The 25,492-nt window shown below is 53.2% G+C and overlaps 1 protein-coding gene across 2 annotated transcripts in view; it reads left to right on the forward strand.

The window, feature by feature from the left end:
- The first annotated feature begins 2,524 nt into the window (after positions 1 to 2,524).
- CORO7 (coronin 7) overlaps positions 2,525 to 25,492 on the forward strand; it is a 61,236-nt gene continuing 38,268 nt past the window's right edge. For both annotated transcript variants that reach the window (XM_017886327.1, XM_017886328.1), the window contains exons 1-6: positions 2,525 to 2,725; positions 5,770 to 5,866; positions 6,753 to 6,827; positions 11,858 to 11,928; positions 12,416 to 12,599; positions 14,845 to 14,921. In XM_017886327.1, the coding sequence (XP_017741816.1) occupies positions 2,666 to 2,725; positions 5,770 to 5,866; positions 6,753 to 6,827; positions 11,858 to 11,928; positions 12,416 to 12,599; positions 14,845 to 14,921 (564 nt within the window). In that variant the 5' untranslated portion in view covers positions 2,525 to 2,665. The remainder of the gene's footprint in view (positions 2,726 to 5,769; positions 5,867 to 6,752; positions 6,828 to 11,857; positions 11,929 to 12,415; positions 12,600 to 14,844; positions 14,922 to 25,492) is intronic.

The raw sequence follows: 25,492 nt of genomic DNA on the forward strand, positions 1-25,492 counted from the left end.
AGGTGAAACCCCATTTTTTTTGTTTTTTTTTTTTTTTTTTTTTTTTTTTTTTTTTTTTTTTTTGAGATGGAGTCTTGTTCTGTCACCAGGCTGGAGTACAATGGTGCGATCTTGGCTCACTGCAACCTCTGCCTCCTGGGTTCAAGTGATTCCCCAGCCTCAACCTCCCGAGTAGCTGGGACTACAGGTGCATGCCACCACACTCAGCTAATTTTTTTTTATTTTATTTTAGTAGAGACGGGGGTTTCATCATGTTGACCAGGATGGTCTTGATCTCCTGACCTCATGATCCACCCACCTCAGCCTCCCAAAGTGCTGGGATTACACGTGTGAGCCACCACGTCCGGCTGGTGAAACCTCGGTTCTACTAAAAATATAAAAATTAGCCAGGCGTGGTGGCCCGTGCCTGTAATCCCAGGTACTCGGGAGGCCGAGGCAGGAGAATCACTTGAACCCGGGAGGCAAAGGTTGCGGTGAGCCGAGATTGCCGCCATTGCACTCCAGCCTGGGCAACAAGAGCGAAACTTCGTCTCAAGAAAATAAAAAATAATGGCCGGAGTCCAGAGGGTGACCACTCGTCTCACATGTTCTCAGACCCTTTCTGGCTGAAGAGAGTGATTCCGTAAGAGTTCAGAGTATTCCGGCTGCCACAAACTTAAGCAGAATAAATTACTTTGGGAATTGCAAAGTTGAACTGGAGGGCCTCCGATATTCCTCCCAGTCCCACAAACCTGTGAATAACCAGCTTTGTTTCTTTATACTCCTAGTAATGCAGACAACTCCACTGTTTGTCTTAAGGGTACTGGAAGACACCTCTCTACCCTGAATGGCTGTCCATCAAATGGCAGGTCAAATTCCAGCAAAACAGTAATGGCTGGTTAGCCTGCTGCCTGGCATTGGTGATTTGGATTTCACAAGTCCTGTTTTCAAGAATAATTAATAACAAACAAGAATTTGAGAGTTCATTGTAATAAGGCCCTCATTCTGGAAAAATCAAAAATAATTCGTACAACTGAAGAAAGTAACATTAGCAGAAAGAAAAAGGGCCTAGTGATGAAGAAGAGGGCAAAAACCCTGCAGAAAAGCCTGGAAGAGTCTCATGATGCGTCCCAATTTTTCACTGTGATGCCAAAGAAAGAAGTTTCCAGCCTGCTGTTAATATTCTAGGAAATCGGTGATTTCAACAAATCACAGTTTCTGTGGGAGAGGGATAAATGAGGCTGGCTTCAATGCCAACAAGCTCCTTAGATCTAGTTATCTGTCCCTGAACTGACTATTCATTAAAACGCACATTGAAAACATTTTTTCTGGCTGGGCGCTGTAGCTCACACCTGTCATCTCAGCACTTTGGGAGGCTAAGGCAGGTGGATCACTTGAGGTCAGGAGTTTGAGAGAGCAGCCTGGCCAACATGGTGAAATCCTGTCTTTACTAAAAATACAAAAAAAATGGCTGGGTGCCTTGGCTCATACCTGTAATCCCAGCACTTCGGGAGGCTGAGGGAGGATCATGAGGTCAGGAGTTAGAGAGCGGCCTGACCCACATGGTAAAACCCCCTCTCTTACTAAAACTACAAAAATTAGCCAGGCACGGTGACAGGCACCTGTAATCCCAGCTACTCAGGAGACTGAGGCAAGAAATCTGCTTGAACCCAGGAGGCAGAGTTTGCAGTGAGCCAAGATTGTGTCATTGTACTGCAGCCTGGGCAACAGAGAGACTCCATCTCAAAAAACAAAAAAATTAGCCGGGTGTGGTGGCGTGCACCTGTAATCCCAGCTACTCGGGAGGCTGAGGCAAGATAATTGCTTGAACCTGCGAGGCAGAGGTTGCAGTGAGCCGAGAACGCACCACTGCACTCCAGCCTGGGTGACAGGAAGTCCGTGTCAAATAAATAAATAATAAATAAAAATTAAAAGTTATTATAATTATTTTTAGAGACAGGGTCTCTTTCTGTCCACCTGGCTGGAGTGCAGTGGCACGATCACAGATCACTGCAGCCTCGACCTCTTGGACTCAAGGGATCCTCTTGCCTCAGTCTCTCAAAGTCCGGGATTACAGACGTGAGCCACCGCGCCTGGCCCGATGCAGAGGCTTTTGAGTAGGCCCGGCCGACAGGGATTTGCTGGTCTACCTGGGCCCCTGTTGCCCCTCTGCCTCTTACCGTTGGTGTGAGCTGGGGACCAACAGCTTACATTCTCCTTTAGCGGAGGGTTTCCTGTCTCTAAAATGGAGCTAATTTCTCCCTCTCTACCGGAAGAGGTAGATAGTGCTGGAAGGCGTGCTAGGTACAGCGCAAATACTCCACAGCAAATCCTGCACACAAAATCGCGGATGCTGCGACCCAGACCCCACGCAAGCAAGCACCACACGGTACGTGGGCGGACAGCTGCGCCCCACGTGACCTCCCACCCGCGCCTGTCAGTCCCCTCGATATCAGGGCGTGGCCTCGGGGGGCGGGGCCGGCGGTGAGCGAGCGAAACAAGAGGTCAGGGGCGTGGCCGAGCCGGCCGGAGGCGGCTGCGATTGGCAGTGGGGCGTGCCGGGGGCGTGACCGCGGCATTGGGTCCGGGGTAGGGCCCAGGCAGCCGGATTCGCGGTTGCTCGGCGTGCACCTGAGGCTCGACGCCCGGGGTCCTCGAAGCCGCGTCCGCCGCCGTCCCGGTCGCCATGAACCGCTTCAGGGTGTCCAAGTTCCGGCACACGGAGGCTCGGCCGCCCCGCCGCGAGGTGAGTCCAGCCCGAGGACCGGGCGCTGTCGCCTCGGGCCCCGGCCGGCTGCCCCTCCCCCTGCCCGGACCCCACACGGGGCCCCCCGAGGGCCGCCTGGACCCCCGAGCCCTCCATCCCCGGGGAACCCCCTTCAGGCCCGGACCCCGGCTTCCGGGCCGTTTCGTCGCCTCCGGAGGGCAGAGTTCGGCGCTCCCGTGACTCCCTCTGGCGCTCGGTGACCCTGGCGGTCTGCCTGCCTCACCCACCTCGCCCCGGGACCCCCGAGGCGGCGCAGCCCTCCTAGTCGGGGCCCAGGCCTGCCAGGCCGCCTCTAGCTTCCGGTCGGCCTCGCCGAGAGCTGGGGCTCGGGGCGCTGCCGGCGCCTGGCTCCTCCTCCCTGCCGCTCCGAGTCGCCCCTGCCCCGGGCTGGGCTGTGGGGAGACGCCCCTCTCTCCTCTGGCTCCGGCGAGCCCGAGTGTGTCAGTGGTGGGGAGGGAGCCCCTCGGCCGCACGCGCCCCTCCTTCGGGTTTCCGCCGGTGCTTCCTCTTCTGGCTGCTGGCGCAAGCTCTTCCCTTATCTCGGTGATGCTGCCACGGCTGGGTGGGGCCTGGGGAAGCCTGAGCAGGTGGAGCCCCAAAGAATTGCTGAGGCAGGTGCCGGGAGACCCTTCGGACCCCCGAAAGGGCAGGAGGACTGATGAGAGGTATGCTTTGGTGGATGTAGCTCTGCTCTGCCGCTTTCCATGTTATTTTTAAGGCCTGGGAGTGTCCTGCGATACCTGGGCCTAGGAATTGACCTCAAGTGACCCCATCAGGGTCCCAGAGCAAGTCAGGGCAGTCTGGGTAGAGGCTCCGTTTTTGTGGTCTGGACTGTATTTCCTCTGCTCCCACTTCATGCTCTGCTAAGCTGCTGGAGACATCGCGGTGAACACAATGGCATTTTCCTTCCCCTGTGACACTTGTAGCCTCATGAGGGAGACAGCAAACTGACGGACAAGAGCATTGGAGGTTTTCATAAGGACATCGAAGAACACACATAAGGGGCTGGGATGGAGAATGGAGGGGCCAGTCTCAGTAGGGTGGTCAGGAAAGGCTGTTTGGAGTAGGTAGCATTTCAGCTGAGGCCAGAAGGGTGAGAATTGAGAAAGAGCCTGGTGGAGAAATGGAAAGTGAACATGAGTGGATGGAGTGGATGGCCGGAGCAGCATGGTGACGGATGAGTCCAGAGTGGTCCTGCAGAACCTGAGGGCCACCGGAAGAAGTTGGGTTTTATTCTCAATGCAGTGGGGAGCCATTGAAAAGTTAGGGGGAGGGGCTGGACACTGTGACTCCCAGTACTTTGGGAGGCTGAGGTGGGTGGACTACTTTGAGCTCAGGAGTTTGAGACCAGCCTGGGCAACGTGCCGAAACCCCTCTGTACAACAAGTTAAAAAAAATAAAAATTAGCCAGGCATGGTGGCTCACTGCAGTGGTCCCAGCTACTTGGGAGGCTGAGGTTGGAGGATCTGGAGGATCTCTTGAGCCCAGGAAGCGGAGGTTGCAGTGAGCCGAGATCGTACCACTACACACCAGCCTGGGCAACAGAGTGAGACACTGTCTCAAAAAAAGAAAAAAAAAAAGTTAGGAGGAGGTACCTAGGTTTGTATCAAGACAGCTGGCGGCTCTGAGTGCAGTTAAGTACTGCTTGGAGGGGTCTGGAGAATACTTGAGGGATCCTAGTTCTTGCTCCTGGGTGGGCCCTAGTCCAGCAACATAAAGAGATAGGCATGGAACTACAGACTGTAGGGAGAACTTAAAACAGTTTATGTTAGGGAGGTGGGAGAACAGGTGATCTGGTCTTTTCACAGATATTTCCAGTCACTGTGTTTATACAGTAAACACGAATCAGGAGGGAGAAATAATAGGGTGGGACTGATGTTCTAACCATGGCAGGTGAACATTGATATAGAAACTTCAGGTGGCGGAGGTGGTTTCCGGGGTGCCATGGGTGGGTGGATTGGAAAACGTGGGTGTTCTGTCATTGAGGGCAGGAAGGAGTGCTGAGCGGTGGTTTGACGACAACAGAGAAAATGTGTGGACCTTGCAGATCTTAGTTTCAGAAAAGTGCTCCTCTGCCTCCCCTTGGGTGGGGGTGTGCCTTTTACTTATGAGACTTTGTGGAGAGGTGTGTCCTGATGAGGCCAGGCCTTGGTGGTCCCCTTCCCTGGGCTTGGGTGTTTTTCTCCTGGTACTTGGGGGAGGCCTGGCCACATTTTGCATTTTCTTTTCTTTCTTTTTTTTTTTCTGAGACGGAGTCTCGCTCTGTTGCCCAGGCTGGAGTGCAATGGCATGATCTCAGCTCACTGCAACTTCTGCCTCCTGGGTTCAAGCGATTCTCCTGCTTCAACCTCCTGAGTAGCTGGAATTGTCGGTGCCCCCCGTACCATGCCTGGCTAATTTTTGTATTTTTAGTAGAGATAGGGTTTCGCCATGTTGGCCAGGCTGGTCTCAACTCCTGACCTCAGGGTGATCTGCCCACCTCAGCCTCCCAAAGTGCTGGAATTACAGGCATGAGCCACTGTGCCTTGCCCACATTTTGCATTTTCTAAGGGACTTCGTGAGTGGGGACCCGATCTGAAGTAATACATCACGGCTGGGTGTGGTGGCTAATGCCTGTAATCCCAGCATTTTGGGAGACCGAGACAGGCAGATCACTTGAGGCCAGGAGTTCAAGACCAGCCTGGCCAACATGATGAAACCCCATCTCTACTAAAAATACAAAAATTAGCTGGGCTTGGTGGCAGGCACCTGTAATCCCAGCTACTCAGGAGGCTGAGGCAGGAGAATCACTTGAACCCAGGAGGCGGAGATTGCAGTGATCCCAGATTGTGCCACTGCACTCTAACCTAGGCAACAGAGTGAGACTGTCTCAAAAAGAAAAGAAAAAGTAAATAAAAGAATGCATCTCGAATGGTACAGCTTTGAGCTAGAGTTCCCCAGATTATGCCCCACCCCTTGCTTTAGGCATGTGTGGAGGTGGAACCCTGTCTGTCATCACATGCTTCTTTACTCTTGGTTTTCAGGCCTGGATCAGTGACATTCGAGCAGGAACCGCCCCTTCATGCAGGAACCACATCAAATCAAGCTGCAGCTTGATCGCGTTCAACTCCGACCATCCAGGTAGGGAGTGGCCATGAGTGTGGAGATTCGCTCATGTATTTGGTCATCGTCACCATAGATGGAGTGGGGAGCAGGGGCAGGCTTGGTTTGGTTGGAGACTTGGAACAGAACTGCCTTGGGGAGCTCAGAGGTGAGCCCCATGCCAGGCTTTAGACCCCCACAAACTGGTCCAAGTGCAGTAATCTGATTGCTTTTGATTAGGGCATGTGTGTGTACAAACCACATGCGAGAGCTTGGCCAGGAGGGCTGGGAGGGGACTGATGCTTGTATTTCCAGCTGTCCCCCTGTGCTCCCTGCTCCTCATCTTCAGGCCCTGGATGGCTGGGGACAGTAGGAACACAAAGGTTTGAAAATCCCATGTTTTGGTTGGCACTCTCTTGATTGATACTGGTAACTCAGACCCTCAAGCTGGCTTAAGCAATAAATGGATAACGTTTTAACCTAACTAAGAGGTCAGGGGCTTCAGGGAGATTGGTACCCAAAGGCTCACATGTACTGTTGGCCCTGACCTCTCTGGGTCTCTCAACTCTGCCACCTTGGGTATTGGCTTCCTCCTCAAGTAAAGGTGGGGAAAGTGGCAGATGGTAGCCACAAACCCCATACAAAAGCCCCTAGCCCGTTTGTATGACCCATGTGAAAAAGAGAGGACCTCTCACCTAATGTCTTCTGTATCCATCCGAGGCATGGATGGCTCATGCATGGGGCCAGAACCTACCCATAGGCCATTGCTATGTGCAGAGGATATGATCTTGTGATTAGTGGAGACTCTGGGAAGGTCTGAAGCTGAGCTGCTGGGTTTCATCTCCTCTGGGAGCCCTGGGCGAGGAGTTCGGTGGTCCTCCTTCAGGTGGGGCCTGAAGTCAGAGCCCCCGTGTTTGTTTAACAGGTGTACTGGGCATTGTGCCTCTGCAAGGCCAAGGAGAAGACAAGCGACGTGTGGTCCACCTGGGCTGCCATTCAGGTGAGTGGGTGTCTAACTAGTGGGTGAAGCCTGAAACTTGCACCTCCCTCTCCAGCGCCAGAAATTCATCCTCACCTGGCCCCACCGCCCCATGGTTTGCCAGGTCCCTCCTGTCACCCTGTCTGTGCACTCTCTCAGAAATGGTGGGGCTCAGAAGGCTTCCTCCTGGTGTAGAATTCCGGCCTGGGCGGAGAGGATGGAAGCTGTGTGCTCCGGTTGTGAGCTGGATGGAGTGGGGTGTGCAGTGGCCACCCCAGGCTCCAGACTGATGCTGGCTCCCTGTCCCTGCCGAGGACTCCACACTGGATGGCTCTGAGCCCTCCGTCTTCTCCTGGAGCCCCCTCTCCAGCAGGCATCCTCCCCAGCCCAGCCGCTCGGGGCCCTCCAAGGAGGTGGCTGTGCTGGGCTGCAGGGGTGGAGATGGGCTGTCACAAAGAGACCTTTTGTGTCCTGCAGCTGCTTCTGGGAGCGCCCAGCAGCCTGCCTGGCAGACTGCCTGCCTTGAGGGAACAGTTTGCTCGCCTCAGATGGAGGCAGAGCGGCCCAGCTGGCCTCACCTCTCCCTGTCCAGCTGCAGCGGCCGCGGGCCCAGTCTCTCTGGCCTGCATTCCTGGCTGCTTGTTGGGAGGCCTTCGGGTGAGGGAAGGCAGTTGATGCCTGGTCCTCAGGCTGGATATGCAGGGCCCTGGAGGGATTCTGATGGTGATAATGATGGTGGTTAATAACAACAGTAAAGATTTATGGAGAGTATGTTAGCTGAGTTTTCTCATCTAAACTTTTTTTTTTAACTTTTAAAAAGTATATAGAGGCAAGGTCTTGCTGTATTGCCCAGGCTGTTCTCAAACTCCTGGGCTCAAGCAGTCCTCTCAAGTGAGCCTCCCAAAGTACTAGCATTACAGGTGTGATCCACCATGCCCAGCCAACATTACCTGTTTTTTGTTTGTTTTTGTGACAGGGTCTTGCTCTGTCACTCAGGCTGGAGTGCAGTAGCATAATCATGGCTCACTGCAGCCTTGACCTCCTGGGCTCAAGCAATCCTCCCACCTCAGCCTCCCAAGTTATCAGGACCACAGGCGTATGTCACCACCCCTCCGGCTAATTTTTTTTTTTTTTAATTTTTTTTTATTTTGAGACGGAGTCTCGCTCTGTCGCCCGGGCTGGAGTGCAGTGGCCGGATCTCAGCTCACTGCAAGCTCCGCCTCCCGGGTTTACGCCATTCTCCTGCCTCAGCCTCCCGAGTAGCTGGGACTACAGGCGCCCGCCACCTCGCGCGGCTAGCTTTTGTATTTTTTAGTAGAGACGGGGTTTCACCGTGTTAGCCAGGATGGTCTCGAACTCCTGACCTCGTGATCCGCCCGTCTCGGCCTCCCAAAGTGCTGGGATTACAGGCTTGAGCCACCGCGCCCGGCCCCTCCGGCTAATTTTTAAAAATTTTTTGTAAAATGGGGTCTTGCTGTGTTGCCCAGCCTGGTCTTGAACTCCTGGCCTCAAGCTATCTTCCCGTCTCCCACCTTGGCCTTCCAAAGTGTTGGGGCCCAGTCATATTACCTGTTTTAAGTAAAGAGCCAGATGATTCTTTTTTTTTTTTTTTTTGAGACGGAGTCTCGCTCTGTCGCCCAGCCTGGAGTGCGGTGGCGCCATCTCCGCTCACTGCAAGCTCCGCCTCTGGATTCATGCCATTCTCCTGCCTCGGCCTCCTGAGTAGCTGGGACTACAGGCGCCCGCCACCATGCCCAGCTAATTTTTTTTGTATTTTGTATTTTGTATTTAACACGGGGTTTCACCGTGTTAGCCAGGATGGTCTTGATCTCCTTACCTCGTGATCCGCCCACCTCGGCCTCCCAAAGTACTGGGATTACAGGTGTGAGCCACCGTGCCCGGCCAAGAGCCTGATGGTTCTTATTAAAGAGACTGAGTCATGCGCACTGCCATCCAGTTTTAGAACGTTTCCATCATCCGCAAAAGATCCCAAGTGCCCCTTTGCAGTTAATCCATTTCTACCTCGGATACCACAGCCCCAGGCAACAGCTGATCTGCTTCCTGCCTCTGTAGCAGAGGTCTGGAAACTACTGTCACGGCCAGATCCAGCTGGCTGTCTGTTTTTGTAAACAGTTTTATTGGAACACTGCCACGCCCATTCATTGATGTATAGTCTGTGGCTGCTTTCTTGCAACAATTGCAGAGTTGAGTTGTGACTGAGACTGTTGAGCCCTGAAATCCTAGAATATTTACTACCTTGCCCTTTGCAGCTGTTTACCGGCCTCTCCTCTATGGAGCGGCCTCTTCTGCGCATCTCACGTAAACGGAATCACCCAATACATGGTCTTTGGAATCTGGCATCTTTCATGTAGCATGTTGTTTTAGAGATACATCTGTGTGGCAGCTTGTATAACAAGTCTGTGCTCACCTAATCTCAAATCTCTTTGAAGTAGGTTTTTTTTTTTTTTTTTTTTTTTGCGGGGGAGTCTTGCTCTGTGGCCCGGGCTGGAGTGCAGTGGCCGGATCTCAGCTCACTGCAAGCTCCGCCTCCCGGGTTTACGCCATTCTCCTGCCTCAGCCTCCCGAGTAGCTGGGACTACAAGCGCCCGCCACCTCGCCCGGCTAGTTTTTTGTATTTTTTAGTAGAGATGGGGTTTCACCGTGTTAGCCAGGATGGTCTGGATCTCCTGACCTCGTGATCCGCCCGTCTCGGCCTCCCAAAGTGCTGGGATTACAGGCTTGAGCCAGCACGCCCGGCCTGAAGTAGGTTTTAAAACAACCCATTTTATAGCTATGAAAACTGAGACTCCTGCAAGGTTAGGAACTTACCCACTGTTACGGCAGGGCCAGAATCAGAACCCAGGTCTATAGGAGCCTGTGTTTGGGTTTGTTTTTTTTAGAGACAGGGTCTCTCTCTGTCGCCCAGGCTCGAGTGTGGTGGTGCAATCATAGCACACTGCAGTCTCAAATTCCTGGGCTCAAGGGATCCTCTATCTCAGCCTCCCTGGTAGCTGGGACTATAGCCACACACCACCATGCCCAGCTGATTTCTTTATGTTTTGTGGAGTTTGGATTTTGCTGTGTTGCCCAGGCTGGTCTTGAACTCCTAGCGTCAAGTGATCCTCCCACCTTGGCCTCCCAAAGTGCTGAGATTACAGGCGTGAACCAATGTGCCTGGCTTCATGTTTGATTTTTTGATACTTTTTACCCATGAGGGAGCTAGCCCAAGTTGGTGATGCTTACAAGGTGGTGAACCCTTTGCTACTAGGACTCTCCAAATAGAAGCTGGACCAGGGTTTTGTAGGCAAGTCCTTAGCCTCATTGTGGCTGCAGCTGTTCAGAGCCTTGCCTGCTTGAGCAGCCCTCCTGGGAAACTGCTCATGGGAAGGTGAGCTCCAGCAGCCCTGGAATCTGCCCTAGAGGCACCAGGTGCCCTTCTGCTTCAGAGGTGCTGGTGTGGGGAGAAATGGCCAGGCGAGGCTCTGGCTGCTGCCCTGCCTTCAGGGGCTCCTTCAGCCTCTCAGCTCAGGGCCACTCTTGCCCTTACGTCCAGCGGCCAGCGGGGCAGAGGGTGAGCAACTTCTGGGCGCGTTTCTGGTGTCCAGGCTGTGGGGTGGCAGCTGGGGCCCACTCCAGTGGGGAGAGGCAGCAGCATGTCATGCTGAGCGGTGCAGGTTCTAAAGCCAGCCCTGTCTCTCAGCTGTGTGACTTGGAGCAGTTACCCACCCTCTCTGGGTTTTGGTGTCCCCATCCTCCAGTGGGGGATGCTGCCACAGCACCACCTGCTGCATCCTTGTGAGGATTCAGTGAGGTCCCTGCATGTCAGCCCTTGGGCACCTGTGGTGCCGGCACACGCTAAGCACTCACAGTACTTGATTACATCTTCACATCTCATGCCTGAGTTGCCAGCCCACCTGTGCCAGCTGCTACACCTGCCCAGGGACCTACTTTGCCCTGCAGGGCCCAGCAAGCACACCCCAGAGTGAGGGCAGCAGGGGTTCTGTGGCTTTAGGCCCACGACTGTTGTGGTCCTGCCAGCTGGGATTCCAGGCCAAGGCTATCCAAAGGCATGTCCCATCTTTTCCCTGTCTCCGGCGGTCAGGAGGAAGACAGTCCTGCTCAGCCCTGTTGGGAGGCAGATATCAGCGGGTGGTCGCTGTGTTCCCAGCTCTGGTGATGCTTCTCGTCCTGTTCATGCCCCGAACCCCTGCCACCCTCCATGCCTAGTGTCTACCTCCCCAGCCACCCACCACATTTCCCTCTGGTGTCTGGCTCACTTTGTGCATCGCACCTACCCCTCCCCACCTCCGGAGCTGAGCCATTCAAGTTCTTATTTAATTTTTGAGACAAGGTCTTGCTCTGTCGCCCAGGCTGGAATGCAGTGGTGTGATCTCTGCTCACTCCAACTTCTGCCTCCTGAGTTCAAGCAATTCTCCTGCCTTAGCCTCCCAAGTAGCTGGGACTATAGGCGCCCGCCACCACACCCAACTAATTTTTATATTTTTTGTAGAGACGGGGTTTCACCATGTTGCCCAGGCTGATCTCAAACTCTTGAGCCCGAGTGATCCGCCCACCTTAGCTTCCCAATGTTGATATTACAGGCGTGAGCCACCATGCCCAGCCACAATGTAGGTTCTTTGGTTGCAAAGAACTAAAGCCAACTCCAGCTTGCTTAACCAAAAAGCAATTTATTGGGTGACTCCTGGGGACGTTCCACCGCTGAAGGAACAGCGGGCTGTGCTGCCCTAGGAAGGGTCGGGCTGGGCGGCTGCATTCCTGCGTGTGCCTGGTGACTCAAGGGGCTTCCTGCCCATTTCATGCCAACCTCCTGATGCCAGAGCCCTTGGCCACCCTGGCTCAGTAGGGCCCTCAGGGACATATGTCACAGGAGGGGCCTGTGGCGTTTGCCCCCATGGTGTCCAGAGGGGCATTGTCGACTTGCAGCCTATTTCTGTGTGTACGCAAAGTGTCACTTCAGAAGCCCTAGGCTTTGCTTCCTACTGGGTTGGAAACAGGACATTCCAGTGGGTTCAGCCATTCCTCTCCCACAGACCTGGTCACCGACTTGGACTTCTCGCCCTTTGATGACTTCCTCCTGGCCACAGGCTCGGCCGACAGGACGGTGAGTGGAGCCAGTTGGAAGAGCTGCTCTATGTTCCAGCCCGTAGTCCAGGGCTTCTGAGCCCCACCCCCATCCCCACAGGGCTCTGCTGCCTTCCATTCCAGCCCTGCCACACTCCCCCAGGGCTGCAGGGCTGGTCTGAATTCCTGGCCCCACAGGGCTTGCTTGGAGCTGTGGCTGTGACCTGACCTGGAGCCCAAGGACAGCAGGCGGGGAGGCTGCCAGAAACAGCTGAGCCACTTCCCCGACTCTCGGACCATGCCCTGTGGTCCTGGAGCTGAGATCCCCTCCCTCCTTTCGCGGATGTGGGGTATGCAGCCCCTGGCCCAAGCAAGCTGAGGTGGGTGGGCACCCCCCATCGACAGACCAATGATGTGGTCTCCTGGAGCAGCCTGGTTCCAACACGGGACCTCACTGGGGTCACGGCAGCTGGCTCAAGGCAGTGAGGCCCTCAACCCCGTGCTCACGGACTTGGTCTTTCCTGCAGGTAAAATTCTGGCGGCTGCCAGGGCCCGGCCAGGCCCTGCCCTCAGCACCCGGGGTGGTGCTGGGCCCCGAGGACCTCCCAGTGGAGGTGCTGCAGTTCCACCCCACCTCTGACGGCGTCCTGGTGAGCGCAGCAGGCACCGCTGTGAAGGTCTGGGATGTGGCCAAGCAGCAGCCTCTGACAGGTACAGGCCACCCTGGCCTGCCCTTCCCAGGGCAGTCCAACTCTGGACAGCACTCCGTCTCTTTGCTGGCGTGTTTAGTAACATAAATGTAAAAACAGATACCAAAGTTTTACACTTACATAGTATAAAAGTTTTAAGATTCTTTTTTTTTTTTGAGACGGAGTCTTGCTCTGTCACCCAGGCTGGAGTGCAGTGGCCGGATCTCAGCTCACTGCAAGCTCCGCCTCCCAGGTTCACGCCATTCTCCTGCCTTAGCCTCCCAAGTAGCTGGGACTCCAGGCGCCTTCCGCCACACCTGGCTAATTTTGTTTTTGTATTTTTAGTAGAGACGGGGTTTCACCGTGTTAGCCAGGATGGTCTCGATCTCCTGACCTCATGATCCGCCCGTCTCGGCCTCCCAAAGTGCTGGGATTACAGGCTTGAGCCACCGCGCCCAGCCAAGTTTTAAGATTCTATGAGGCTGTAATAAACACCCCATCTCTCTTCGCTCTCCGTAGCCATCAGTTTCATCCTCTTAGCTGTTTTGTTTTTTTTATGTTTTATTTTCCTGTTGTTTTTCTCCATTTAAAAAATTAACGGCCGGGCGCAGTGGCTAATGCCTGTAATCCCAACACTCTGGGAGGCCGAGGTGGGTGGATCACCTGAGGTCAGGACTTCAAAACCAGCCTGGTCAACATGGCAAAACCCCGTCTCTACTAAAAATACAAAAATTAGCTGGGCATGGTGGCGCACACCTGTAATCCCAGCTACTCAGAAGGCTGAGGCAAGAGCATTGCTCCAACCCAGGAGGTAGAGGTTGCAGTGAACCGAGATTGCGCCACTGCATTCCAGCCTGGGTGACAGAGTGAGACGCAGTCTCAAAAAAATAAAAATAAAAAATAACTTTGGCTGGGCGCGGTGGCTCACGCCTGTAATCCCAGCACTTTAGGAGACCAAGGCAGGCGAATCAGGAGGTCAGGAGTTCGAGACCAGCCTGGCCAACATAGTGAAACCTTGTCTCTACTAAAAATACAAAAACTTAGCCACCGGGCATGGTGACAGGTGCCTGTAATCCCAGCTACTCGGGAGGCTGAGGCAGGAGAATTGCTTGAACCCAGGAGGCGGAGGTTGCAGTGAGCCGAGATCGTGTCATTGCACTCCACCCTGGGTGACAAAAGCAAGACTCCCATCTCAAAAAAAAAAAAAGAAAAAAACAAAAAACAAAAAAACCTTCTTGGACGGGCGCCGTGGCTCACACCTGTAATCCCAGCACTTTGGGAGGCCAAAACAGGAGGATCGCTTGAGCCCAAGATTTTGAGAATTAGCCTGAGTAACATAGTGAGATACAATCTCTACAAAAAATTAAAAAATGAGCCAGGTGTGGTGGCATGACCTGTGTCCCAGGTACTCAGGAGACTGAGATGGGAGGATTACTTGAACCCCAGGAGGTGAAAGCTGCGGTGAGCTATGATAACACCACTGCATTCCAGCCTGGGCGACGGAGCAAGCTGCTGTCTCAAAAAATAATAACAATAGGCCGGGTGCAGTGGCTCATGCCTGTGATCCCAGCACTTTGGGAAGCTGAGGTGGGCAGATCACTTGACGTTAGAAGTTCGAGATCAGCCTGGCCAACGTGGTGAAATTTCGTCTCTACTAAAAATACAAAAATTAGCCGGGCATGGTGGCAGCTGCCTGTAATCCCAGCTACCTGGGAGGCTGAGGCAGCAGAATTGCTGGAACCCAAGAGGCAGAGATTGCACTGAGCTGAGATCGCACCACTGCACTCCAGCCTGGGTGACAGAGCAAGTCTCCAAAAAGTAGTGGAGGTTAGGACTTCACCGTCTTTTTAGGGGAGCACAATTTAACCTGGAACAGGAGTTGCAGAGGATGTAGAAGTGTATTTTAATACCTCACACTAGTGGGAGAGAGTATAGATGGCAGGTGTAGAGGCTTAGGATGGGAGTGACCCTATGGGGTGGGAGCTATATTGGAAGTGAGTCTGGGAGGGATGAGAGAGCCAGGCCAGGAGCAGGAAGCCTCAGAAGGTAGTTGAGTGATGTACAGCTGCACAAAGGTGGGGTGAAGGAAGCAGCCTGTGGTGCAGGGGAAGCTGTCTGGGAGGAGCTGCTGCCCTTACCCCCTTGGCTGAAAAGGATCCTCGTAGCTGCTGCCTTTGCTCTGGGAGTTCCCCCCAGCAAGGCCCGCCTCCACCCACTTCCCTGGTGCCCTCGCTGCCCAGAGCCTAACTGTGACTGCTTCTCTGCAGAGCTGGTGGCCCATGGGGACCTGGTGCAGAGCGCCATCTGGAACCGGGATGGAGCCCTGGTGGGCACGGCGTGCAAGGTGAGCAGGCAGGCGGGGAGACCCTGTCGGGCTCTGTGCTTGTCTCCTGGGCTGGGACCCCCTGGGCTGGGCCTTCCAGGCTTGTTGTTTAGGGGGCAGCGGAGCACTGAGGTCAGGATAGTTACCTGTGTGCCCTGTCCGCTAGCTGCCCCTCACACCCCCACTAACCTACGTCTGAAAGTCCCTACCTTGCCTGGACCCCTGTCAGATGAGAGCCCATGCTGGTTCCTGGTTTGCGCCCTATCATCCCCACCTTCACCCAGCCTCCTCTGACCCCGTCTGGTCTGTCCTAACCGCCAGCCTTTCCGTGAGACTCTTGTTAGGCAACGTTTGGCCACAGGTGCTGGGCCAGGCCCCAGCTGCTAGGGAGGTGACTTCCATCATGGACAGTACAGACAAGAGGATCTGTGACCTGGGCTCTGCAAGAGGGACATGGTGCTTTGAGCTGGTTGGACAGGCCAGGGATACATGGCCTCAGATCTGGGACTAGGACAGGTGGGTGCGGGGCAGGCGGGTGCTGGGTGGTGAGTAAGGGTTGTGCCTGTTGCCGTAGGGGTAATGGGAAGGCAATGAAGTGTTTTTTATTTTTTTTTTTATTTTTATTTTTTGAGACAGAGTCTCGCTCTGTTGCCCAGGCTGGAGTGCAGTGGCGTGATCTCGGCTCACTACAAGCTCTGCCTCCCGGGTTCATGCCATTCTCCTGCCTTAGCCTCCCGAGTAGCTGGGACTACAGGCGCCTGCCACCTCGCCCGGCTAATTTTTTGTATTTTTAGTAGAGACGGGGTTTCATTGTGGTCTCGATCTCCTGACCTCATGATCTGCCCGCCTCAGCCTCCCAAAGTACTTGGATTATAGGCGTGAGCCACTGCACCCAGTGGCAATGAAGTGTTAAAGGCCAGAGTAGGGCAGGTGGTATAGTGAGGAGAGCAGATTTGCATTTGGAACTGCATGGACAGTGCGTGGCAGGAGGGCAGCATCTACAGGGGGATGAGGGACAGCCTGCAGGGAGGTGAGAGCTGTTCTCTGCCGGGGATGGCAGAGACCTCTGGGAGGAGGAAGCCAAGTGTTGGAGAAGGGTTGGGTGGGAGGCATGGTGGTCCTGAGGCAGTAGGAGAGGCCTGTCACTGGGAAGGGGATGTGCTGTGGCAGGGAGGGGGTGCTAGAGGGGCACCTGGTGTGAATGTTCTGGGCAGAGCTGCTCCAGGGTGCCTGCAGCCTCGTTGAGCTGCCAATGGTACCTGGAGGTGTCAGTGGGGTCTGGCCGGAGGGGCTGTGAGCAGAATCCGGCTGCAGGTGAAAAGGTCTTGTTTGTTTGATATGCTGACCGCATAGTGCTACCCCTAGGAGGGGATGAGGAGAGCCTGCAGGGGAGGAGGTGGAAGGAGGATAGCCAGGACCGGGCTGGGGCCTGAGACCAGGGCCAAAGGGCTTCCCCAGGGAGGCAGCCGTGGGTACTGCCAAGGGTCTCTGAAGACGTGTCAGGGTTGCTGGGAATGAGGCACCTGTCAAGGCGCTTCTGGAGGTGTGCCAAGCCTGAAGACACATGAAGAACGGCTGAGAGGCCTGGGGATGGAGCCGAACAGGAGCTAGCAGGGCAGGGAGGCCAACCAGACCTGAGCATCCTGCCCCAGGGCTCTGCATACTTGGAAGGACCCTAGTCTAACTTTCTTTTCTGTACTCTGCTTTTGTGGAAGCCCCTCTCCCAGTCTTGATCAGTTTTTCCTTTGTGGTGGTCGTTGAGCAGAGAGTCCCAGACGCTGGCCTGAGCTCTGGGGACCAATAAGGTTCTGAGCTCTGGGGAGACGTGAGCTCTGGGGAGACCTGAGCTCTGGGGAGACCTGATATACGTGCTCTGGCCTAACCCTGCTCGGGATGGCTTCCCAGGCAGAGTGATCTCAAGGCCGGTCCTTGAGGGATGAGCCCTGGCTGTGAAGGAGGGGACAGGCTTCCCAGGCAGAGGGGATGGCCTGGGCAGTCTCAGCAGGACTCAGAGATGGCTGCCTTGGGACTGTGACATCTCCTTTCTTTGAGAAACTGTCTCTGCCCCTCTGTCACTGGTGTGGTGGTCCAGGTCCTCCTCCTGGGGGTCCGAGCCCTATTTACCGTCACAGCTGTGCAGGGAAGGACAGTGAGCAACCCCGTGGGCCACCGGCGTGGCCTCTCTTCTGCTTGCTTGCTGGCGTCTTGCAGGAAGTCAGAGGAGTCCACAGTATGGAGGAGCTCCTGCTGCTTCCCCAGTGGATGTGTTTCCCCCACTAAACCCAGAGCTTAAAGTTGCAGGGACGAGAAGCACACATGTCCCAAGTGGGTCGTGGGAGTGATGCCTAGTGGAACAACTCCCGCTCCTTTCCCTGGTTCCTGGACCTAGGAATTCCACCTGTGGGGATGCAGCATTGCCTCCAAGCCGCACCCGTCAGCACAGTCTAGGGCCAATGGCTACCTCAGCCCTGGGTCTGCTGCCGCCTCCTTTTGCTGTAAAGCAGGCACATCGGGTCCTGGTGGGGTATCCTACACTGGAAACCCTGGCAGTATGGAGCCGGGAGTGGGGGGCGGCCTGACTGTAGTAGGGCAGCCGGTGATGCCCATGAGTGTGCAGAGAGCGAGGGCTTGTCCTGAGCTGTGGCTGGAGCTGCTGGATGGGCCCACCCCACAGCAGGAGCGAGCCTGAGTCCCTCTTTGCTGCGGCACCTGGCTCTGGGTTTCCGCACTGGAGCTGCTCATGCCACGGGCTGCCTGATGGGGATGGGGGTGGAGGGGTCATGGGACTTCCCACCAGAGTGTGCCCCCACCTCCGCCCCATCTCCTTCCTGGCGGGGAAGCCTCCGTGCCCCTGGTTCCCACTCCTGTCCTGCCGCTGTGTGAGCAGGTCTGCCTCCCGGGACCACCAACGCTCCCTCCTACTCCCTCTCAGCTCCTCCCACTGCGGTGAAGGGGCGTCCCGAGCTGGGAGAGAAGGGGCAGGAGGCCGCTAGGGGGCGCGCTCTCCTCACGGATGGCCCATCCCAGCCTGCTGCTCTCCTACTCCCGGCATAGTTGAGCCTGGTGAGCGGGGGGAGGACATGGCCTCTGCAGCCCAGTTCCTCTCCGCTGCGCCAGAGCAGCCTCAGTGCTCACTCTGAACTCTGGTTTGGACCCCACGTTAAGCTCCTGCACCCGGTGGCCCAGCTGCCCTCATGGAGTGTATGCTGTGAGTTCCGCCCTTAGCCCCAGCGCCCAGCCCTGCCCAGGAGTGGCGCTGTCTGCATCCTCACAGTTCACAGGGCTGGGCGGGTAGCCGGGCGCTGGCTCATGCCTGTAATCCCAGCACTTTGGGAGGACGAGGTGGGAGGATCACTTGAGCCCAGGAGTTCAAGACCAACCCGGGCAACATGGTGAAACTCCATGTCTACAAAAAAATGCAAAAGTTAGCCAGGCATGGTGGCACACGCCTGTGGTCCCAGGCTGAGGCAGGAGGATTGCTTGAGCCCAGGAGTTGGAGGCTGAAGTGAGCTGGGATTGAACCACTTCATTCCAGCCTGGGCGATGAAGCAAGACCTTGTCTCTTTAAAAAAAAAAAAAAAAAAAAAAAAACCAAACTGGCTGGGCACAGTGGCTCACGCCTGTAATCCCAGCACTTTGGGAGGCCAAGGCAGGCGGATCACCTGATGTCAGGAGTTCGAGACCAACCTGGCCAACATAGTGAAACCCCGCCTCTACTAAAAATACAAAAATTAGCCAGGCATGGTGGCACGCACCTGTAATCCCAGCTACTCAGGAGGCTATGGCAGGAGAATCTCTTGAACCTGGGAGGCGGAGGTTGCAGTGAGCCGAGATCACGCCATTGTGCTCCAGCCTGGGCGACAGAGCAAGACACCGTCTCAAAACAAACAAACTAAAACCTCAAACAAAAAAAATTAAAATAAAAATAAACCGTAGGGAGCTCGGGGGCTTGCCCACGTCATAGCTGGTCAATGGTGGTGTTGGCATCGGGATGCAGGCTGTTGGTCTCTGCAACTCCGTGGGGCAGGAGCAGCCCTGGCTGCTGGATGTCACGTCCTGCCCTTCATCTCCTTAGAGCCTCTGTCGCTTGCTGTCCCTTGTGTCCTACCTGTCTCCTGCTGTCCTCTCTCTCTGTCCTTGGTCTCTAGTTGCTCTATCTGGCCCGCTCTGTCATTGTCCTCTGTTTCTATCCCTCTCTGTCCTCTCTCATCCCTCACTGTCCCTCGCTGTTCTCTCTCTGTTCTCTGTCCTCTGTCTCTCATCCTCCTCTCTCTGTCTCTCGCCGTCCCTCTGAACCCGACGCTGTGGAGTAGTGGAGTGTTAAGAGCCAGTCCCTGGATTGTACCTGGTGCCTGCCTGGTACGTAGCAGCAGGTCCTTGGTAAACTGCAGCTAGCAGGGCTTTGCCAGGAGCGGCATAAAACCGGGGCCCTGCCGAGGCAGACCAGGGAGACCTGGCTTTTGAGGCCCTCTCCAGACAAGTCCCCACTTCTGCCAGCCATGCATGTGCCCACGGCCCCTTTGGTTTCCACCATCTGCCTCCTCACGTGGCCTCTCCTCCCACAACACCACACACCAGCAAGCTCCTTTCTCCACCTCTTTGCTCATGCTGTTTTACCTTCCTTGAATGCCTTTCCCTTCCCAGCACAAGCTCTGTCCTTCCAAGACCAGGTCGAAGTTCTTCCCTGCAGTTTCCCATGACAACCTCCAGGCCCCAGAGTCTAGCACTTAGCCTGGAGCTTGGTAGTAGCGGGGAGGCTACTCATCCCCCAGGGAGGGGCTGCACGTGGAGCGGGAATTCACTTGGTTTTCCCCTGCATTTCTTTTTGGGTTGTTTTAATTGATAGACTATTTTCTAGAACAGTTTTAAGTTTACAAAAAAAGCGAGCAAGTAGTACAAGGATTTTCCATATTCCTTACCTCCTCCCTCCCCAGTGTCTGTGACGAACATCCTGTATGAGTGTGGTACGTTGTTTCAATTGAGGAACCAATGGTAAACTATTATTGTTACTATTATTATCATTATTGCACTGCTGGAGCGCAGTGGTGTGATCTCAGCTCACTGCAATCTCTGCCTCCTGGGTTCAAGTGATTCTCGTGCCTCAGCCTCCCGTGTAGGTAGGACTACAGGCACGTGCCACCACACTCGGCTACTTTTTTGTTTGTTTGTTTTGCTTTGTTTTGAGACAGAGTCTCGCTCTTGTTGCCCAGGCTGGAGCACAGTGGCACGATCTCAGCTCACCTCAACCTCCACCTCCAGGGTTCAAGCGATTCTCCTGCCTCACCCTCCCGGGTTGCTGGGATTACAGGCAGGTGCCACCACACCCAGCTAATTTTGTGTTTTTAGTAGAGACAGGGTTTCTCCCTGTTGGTCAGACTGATCTCGAACTCCAGACCTCAGGTGATCTGGCCACCTTGGCCTCCCAAAGTGCTGGGATTACAGGTGTGAGCCTCTGTGCCTGGCCTAATTTTTTTTTATTTTTAGATATGGAGTTTCACCATGTTGACTAGGCTGGTCTCAAACTTCTGACCTCAAGTGATCCACCCACCTCGGCCTCCCGAAGTGCTGGGATTATAGGTCTGAGCCACCATACCCAGCCTGATACATTGTTATTAAATAAAGTGCACAGTTTACATGAGGGTTCAGTCTGTGTTGTATGTTCTATGGATTTTGACAAATGCGTGATGTAATGTAACCACTTTACGGAATAGTTTCACTGCTTTGAACATCCACTGGGTTCCACCTATTCATCCTTTCCTCCCTCCTCCCAGATCACTGCCAAGCGCTGATCTTTTCATTGTCTGTATATTGGACTTTTCCAGAACATCATATAGTTGGAATTACATGGTACGTAGTATGTAGCCTTTTCAGATTGGCTTCTTTCACTTAGCAGTGTACTTTTGTGGGCTAATAGCTGTTTTTTAAATTATGGTAAGAAAACACATATAAAATTTACCTTCTTTTTTTTAAACTTGCTGCTGCCTCGAACTCCAAGGCTCAAACAGTCCTCCCATCTCAGACTCCTAAGTAGCTGGGACTACTAGCACTAGCCACCACACCCAGCTACATTTTATTTTAATTTTTTGTAGGGACAGGGATCTCACTATGTTGCCCAGGCTCGTCTCAAACTCCTGGGCTCAAATGATCCTCCTTGACCTCCCGAAGTGCCAAAAATCACCGTCTTAACCATTTTTAAGTGTGCAGTTCAGTAGTGTTAAGTATATTTACACTGTTGTGAAACAGATTTGAGAACTTTCTCATCTTGCAGAACTGAAACTCTATACCCATTAAACAGCAGTTCCCCTTTGCCCTACCTCCCAGCCCCTAGGAACTGCCGTTCCACTTTCTGTGTGTATAATTTGACTACTTTAGATGCCTCACATAAGCAGAGTCATATACTATTTGTTCTTTTGGGGCTGACTGATTTCTCTGAGCATCATGGAATGCTGCGTCGTCAGGGGTTACTGGTTGTTGCTGTGTGCAGTAGGACTTCCTTGCCTCTGAAGGCTGCGCAGGACACGCAGACCACGTTTTGTTGATCCATTTATCAATCAGTAGATCTTGGTTGTTTCCACTTCTTGGCTATTGCAAGTAGTGCTGCTGTGAACACGGGTGTGCAAATATCTCTTTGTGGCCTGCGTTCCGTTCTTTTGGGTAGGTACCCAAAAGTGGGGTTGCTGGAACACATGATAGGTCTACTTTTAATTTTTTGAGGAATTGCCATACTGTTTTCCATAGCAATTGCACCATTTTACAATCCCACCAACAGTGTGCAAGGGTTCTAACTTGACGTACCCACCAACACTTGCTTTCTTTTTTTCTTTGAGACAGAGTCTCGCACTGTCACCCGGGCTAGAGTGCAATGAATGGTGCCATCTCGGTTCACTGCAATCTCCGCCTGCTAGGTTCGTGCGATTCTCCTGCCTCAGCCTCCCCAGTAGCTGGGAATACAGGCACACACCACCAAACCTGGCTAATTTTTGTATTTTTAGTAGAGACGGAGTTTCACTATGTTGGCCACACTGGTCTTGAACTCCTGACCTCGTGATCCACCCACCTTGGCTTCCCAAAGTGTCGGGATTACAGGTGTGAGCCACTGCACCCCACCTTGCTATTTTTTTTTTTTTTTTTCAAGATGGAGTCTCTTTCTGTCACCCAGGCTGGAGTGCAGTGGCACGATCTCGGTTCACTGCAACCTCCACCTCCTGAGTTCAAGTGATTCTCCTGCCTCAGCCTCCCGAGTAGCTGGTATTACAGGTGCATACCACCACGCCCAGCTAATTTTTGTATTTTTAGTAGAGACGGGGTTTCACCATGTTGGACAGGCTCATCTCGAACTCCTGACCACAAGTGATTCTCCCGACCTTGGCTTCACAAAGTGCTAGGATTACAGGCATGAGCCACCGTGCCCGGCCTGACACTTGCTATTTTTAAAAATGTAATAGGCATCCTAATGGGTGTCAGGGGATATCTTATTGTGGTTTGGGTTTGTATTTCTCTAATGGTTAACGATATTGAACACCTTTTCATATGCTTTTTGGTCATTTGTATATATATATTTTATTTTATTTTATTTTTTTTTTTTGAGACGGAGTCTCGCTCTGTCACCCAGGCTGGAGTGCAGTGGCCAGATCTCAGCTCACTGCAAGCTCCGCCTCCCGGGTTCACGCCATTCTCCTGCCTCAGCCTCCCGAGTAGCTGGGACTACAGGCGCCGCCACCTCGCCCGGCTAGTTTTTTTTTTTTTTTGTATTTTTAGTAGAGACGGGGTTTCACCGTGTTAGCCAGGATGGTCTCGATCTCCTGACCTCGTGATCCGTCCGTCTCGGCCTCCCAAAGTGCTGGGATTACAGGCTTGAGCCACCGCGCCCGGCCATGTATATATATATTTTAAAAACATATGTTTAAACCAGGCCTGGTGGCTCACACCTGTAATGCCGTCCCTTTGGGAGGCTGAGGCAGAAGGGTTGCTCGAGGCCAGGAGTTCAAAACCAGCCTGCTCAACATAATGAGACCTCATCTCTACAAAAGAAAAATTAAAACATTAGCAGGGCCTGGTAGCTTGTGCCTGTGGTCCCAGCTACTTGGGAAGCGGAGGTGGGAGGATCGCTTGAGTCCAGGAAGTTGATTTGCAGTGAGCTGTGATTGCACCACAGCACTTGAGCCTGGGCAACAGAGCGAGACTCTGTCTCAAAAACAAACAAACAAAAGGCCAGGGAGGGAGGTGGGAGGATCACGAGGTCAGGAGATTGAGACCATCCTGGCTAACACGGTGATACCCCGTCTCTACTAAAAATACAAAAAATTAGCTGGGCGTGGTGGCGGGCACCTGTATTCCCAGCTACTCGGGCGGCTGAAGCAAGAGAATCACTTGAACACGAGAGGCAGAGGTTGCAGTGAGCCGAGATCACACCACTGCACTCCAGCCTAGGTGGCGAGTGAAACTTCATCTCAAAAAAAAAAAAAAAAAACCAGAACTGTCCATTTATGGACTTTGCCATATTGCTCAGCCTGGTCTCGAATTCCTGGGCTCAAGTAATTCTTCCACTTTGGCCTCCCAAAGTGTTGGGATTACAGGCAGGACCCACTGTGCCTGGCCTACGGTAGCATTTTTGGGTTGTTTTTTGGATGGAGCCTCAGTCTGTTTCCCAGGCTGAAGTGCAGTGGCACGATCTTGGTTCACTGCAAGCTCATTGCAACCTCTGTCTGCCGGGTTCAAGTGATTCTCCTGACTCAGCCTCCCAAGTAGCTGCGATTACAGGCATGTGCCACCACGCTGGGCTAATTTTTTTATATTCTTAGTAGAGATGACGTTTCACCGTGTTAGCCAGGCTGATCATCCAACTCTTAACCTCAAATGATCCACCAGCCTTGGGCTGCTACCAAAGTGCTGAATTACAGGCGGGAGCCACTGCACTTGGTTGGCTATTCTGTGTCTTTTGTTTCTTTATAGAAACTTCAAAATCAGTTTGTCCACAAAATAATTTACTGGAATTTTGATTGGGACTCTGTTGAATTTGTAAAGTTGAGAATAATTGACTTTTTGACAGTCTATATCCATGAACATGAACTACCTATTTATTTAGATCTTCTTTGATTTTTTCATCAAAGTTTTGCAATTGTCCTCATATAAATCTTGTATATATTTCATTAGATTTATAACTAAGTACAGGTTGTCCCTGACTTACAATTTTTTTACTTTACGATGGTGTGAAAGTGATACATAACCACAAGTTTTCACACTTTAAGCACTGGTGATTCTTTGAACAAAGACTCTGACTCTCTGGTCTGCAAATTTTACTTAATATATATTTCTTTTCTTTTTCCTTTGAGACAGGAGTCTTGCTCTGTTGCCCAGTCTGGAGTGCAGTGGTGTAATCTCGGTTCACTGCAAGCTCCGCCTCCCAGGTTCACGCCATTCTCCTGCCTCAGCCTCCCATAGCTGGGACTACAGGCGCCCGCCACCACGCCCAGCTAATTTTTTGTATTTTTAGTAGAGACGGGGTTTCACCATGTTAGCCAGGATGATCTTGATCTCCTGACCTGGTGATCTGCCTACCTTGGCCTCCCAAAATGCTGGGATTACAGGCGTGAGCCCCTGTGCCTGGCCTTTGTGTGTGTGTGTGTGTGTGTGTGTGTGAGTGTAAGAGAGTCTTGCTGGGTCACCCAGGCTGGAGTGCAGTGGCATGATCTTGGCTCACTGCAACCTCTGCCTCCCAGGTTCAAGCAATTTTGCCTCAGCCTCCTGAGTAGCTGGGATTACAGGTGCCTGCCACCATGCCTGGTTCATTTTTGTATTTTTGGTAGAGACAGGGTTTCACCTTGTTGGCCAGACTGGTCTCGAACTCCTGACCTTAAGTGATCTGCCGCCTCGGCCTCCCATAGTGCTGGGATTACAGGCATGAGCTTCTGCTCCTGGCCATACTTACTATATTTTCAATTTAAGATGGGTTTATTGGGATGTAACTCCATTGTATTTTGAGTAGCATGTGTATTTCAAGTTTTTTTTAATGTGTGCTGGTGCAAAGGATGTTGTTTTTCTTTTTTTTTTTTTTTTTGAGACGGAGTCTCACTCTGTTGCCCAGGCTGGAGTGCAGTGGTGCAACCTCAGCTCACTGCAACCTCTGCCTCCCGGGTTCAAGCGATTCTTCTGCCTCAGCCCCCTGAGTAGCTGGGATTACAGGCGCCCGCCACCACGCCCAGCTAATTTTTTTATTTTTAGTAGAAACGCGGTTTCACCATGTTGACCAGACTAGTCTCGAACTCCTGAGCTCAGGTGATCCACCCACCTCAGCCTCACAGTGCTGGGATTACAGGCATGAGCCACTATGCCTGGTTGGTGTTGTTTTTCATTTCAAATTCGAGTTGTTTACTGTTTTTCAAAATAGGAAAACAGGAATCTATGCTGAATGAAACAAAATAGACTTGTGCTAAGATGTAAAAAGGAAAAGTTAACCAGCCCCCACCTTCCTCACACTTGGTACCCAGCATTAGCACAGCGGCCTGTGTTAGTCTAGACCTTTCTCCCTGCTCAGCAAACATGTAAAATGTATGGACTATATGACAGCTGTGTAACAATAAAAACAAACAGGA

This window comes from Rhinopithecus bieti, unplaced genomic scaffold (assembly GCF_001698545.2).
Source record: "Rhinopithecus bieti isolate Rb0 unplaced genomic scaffold, ASM169854v2 scaffold_13704, whole genome shotgun sequence".
Taxonomy (NCBI): Eukaryota; Metazoa; Chordata; class Mammalia; order Primates; family Cercopithecidae; genus Rhinopithecus; species Rhinopithecus bieti.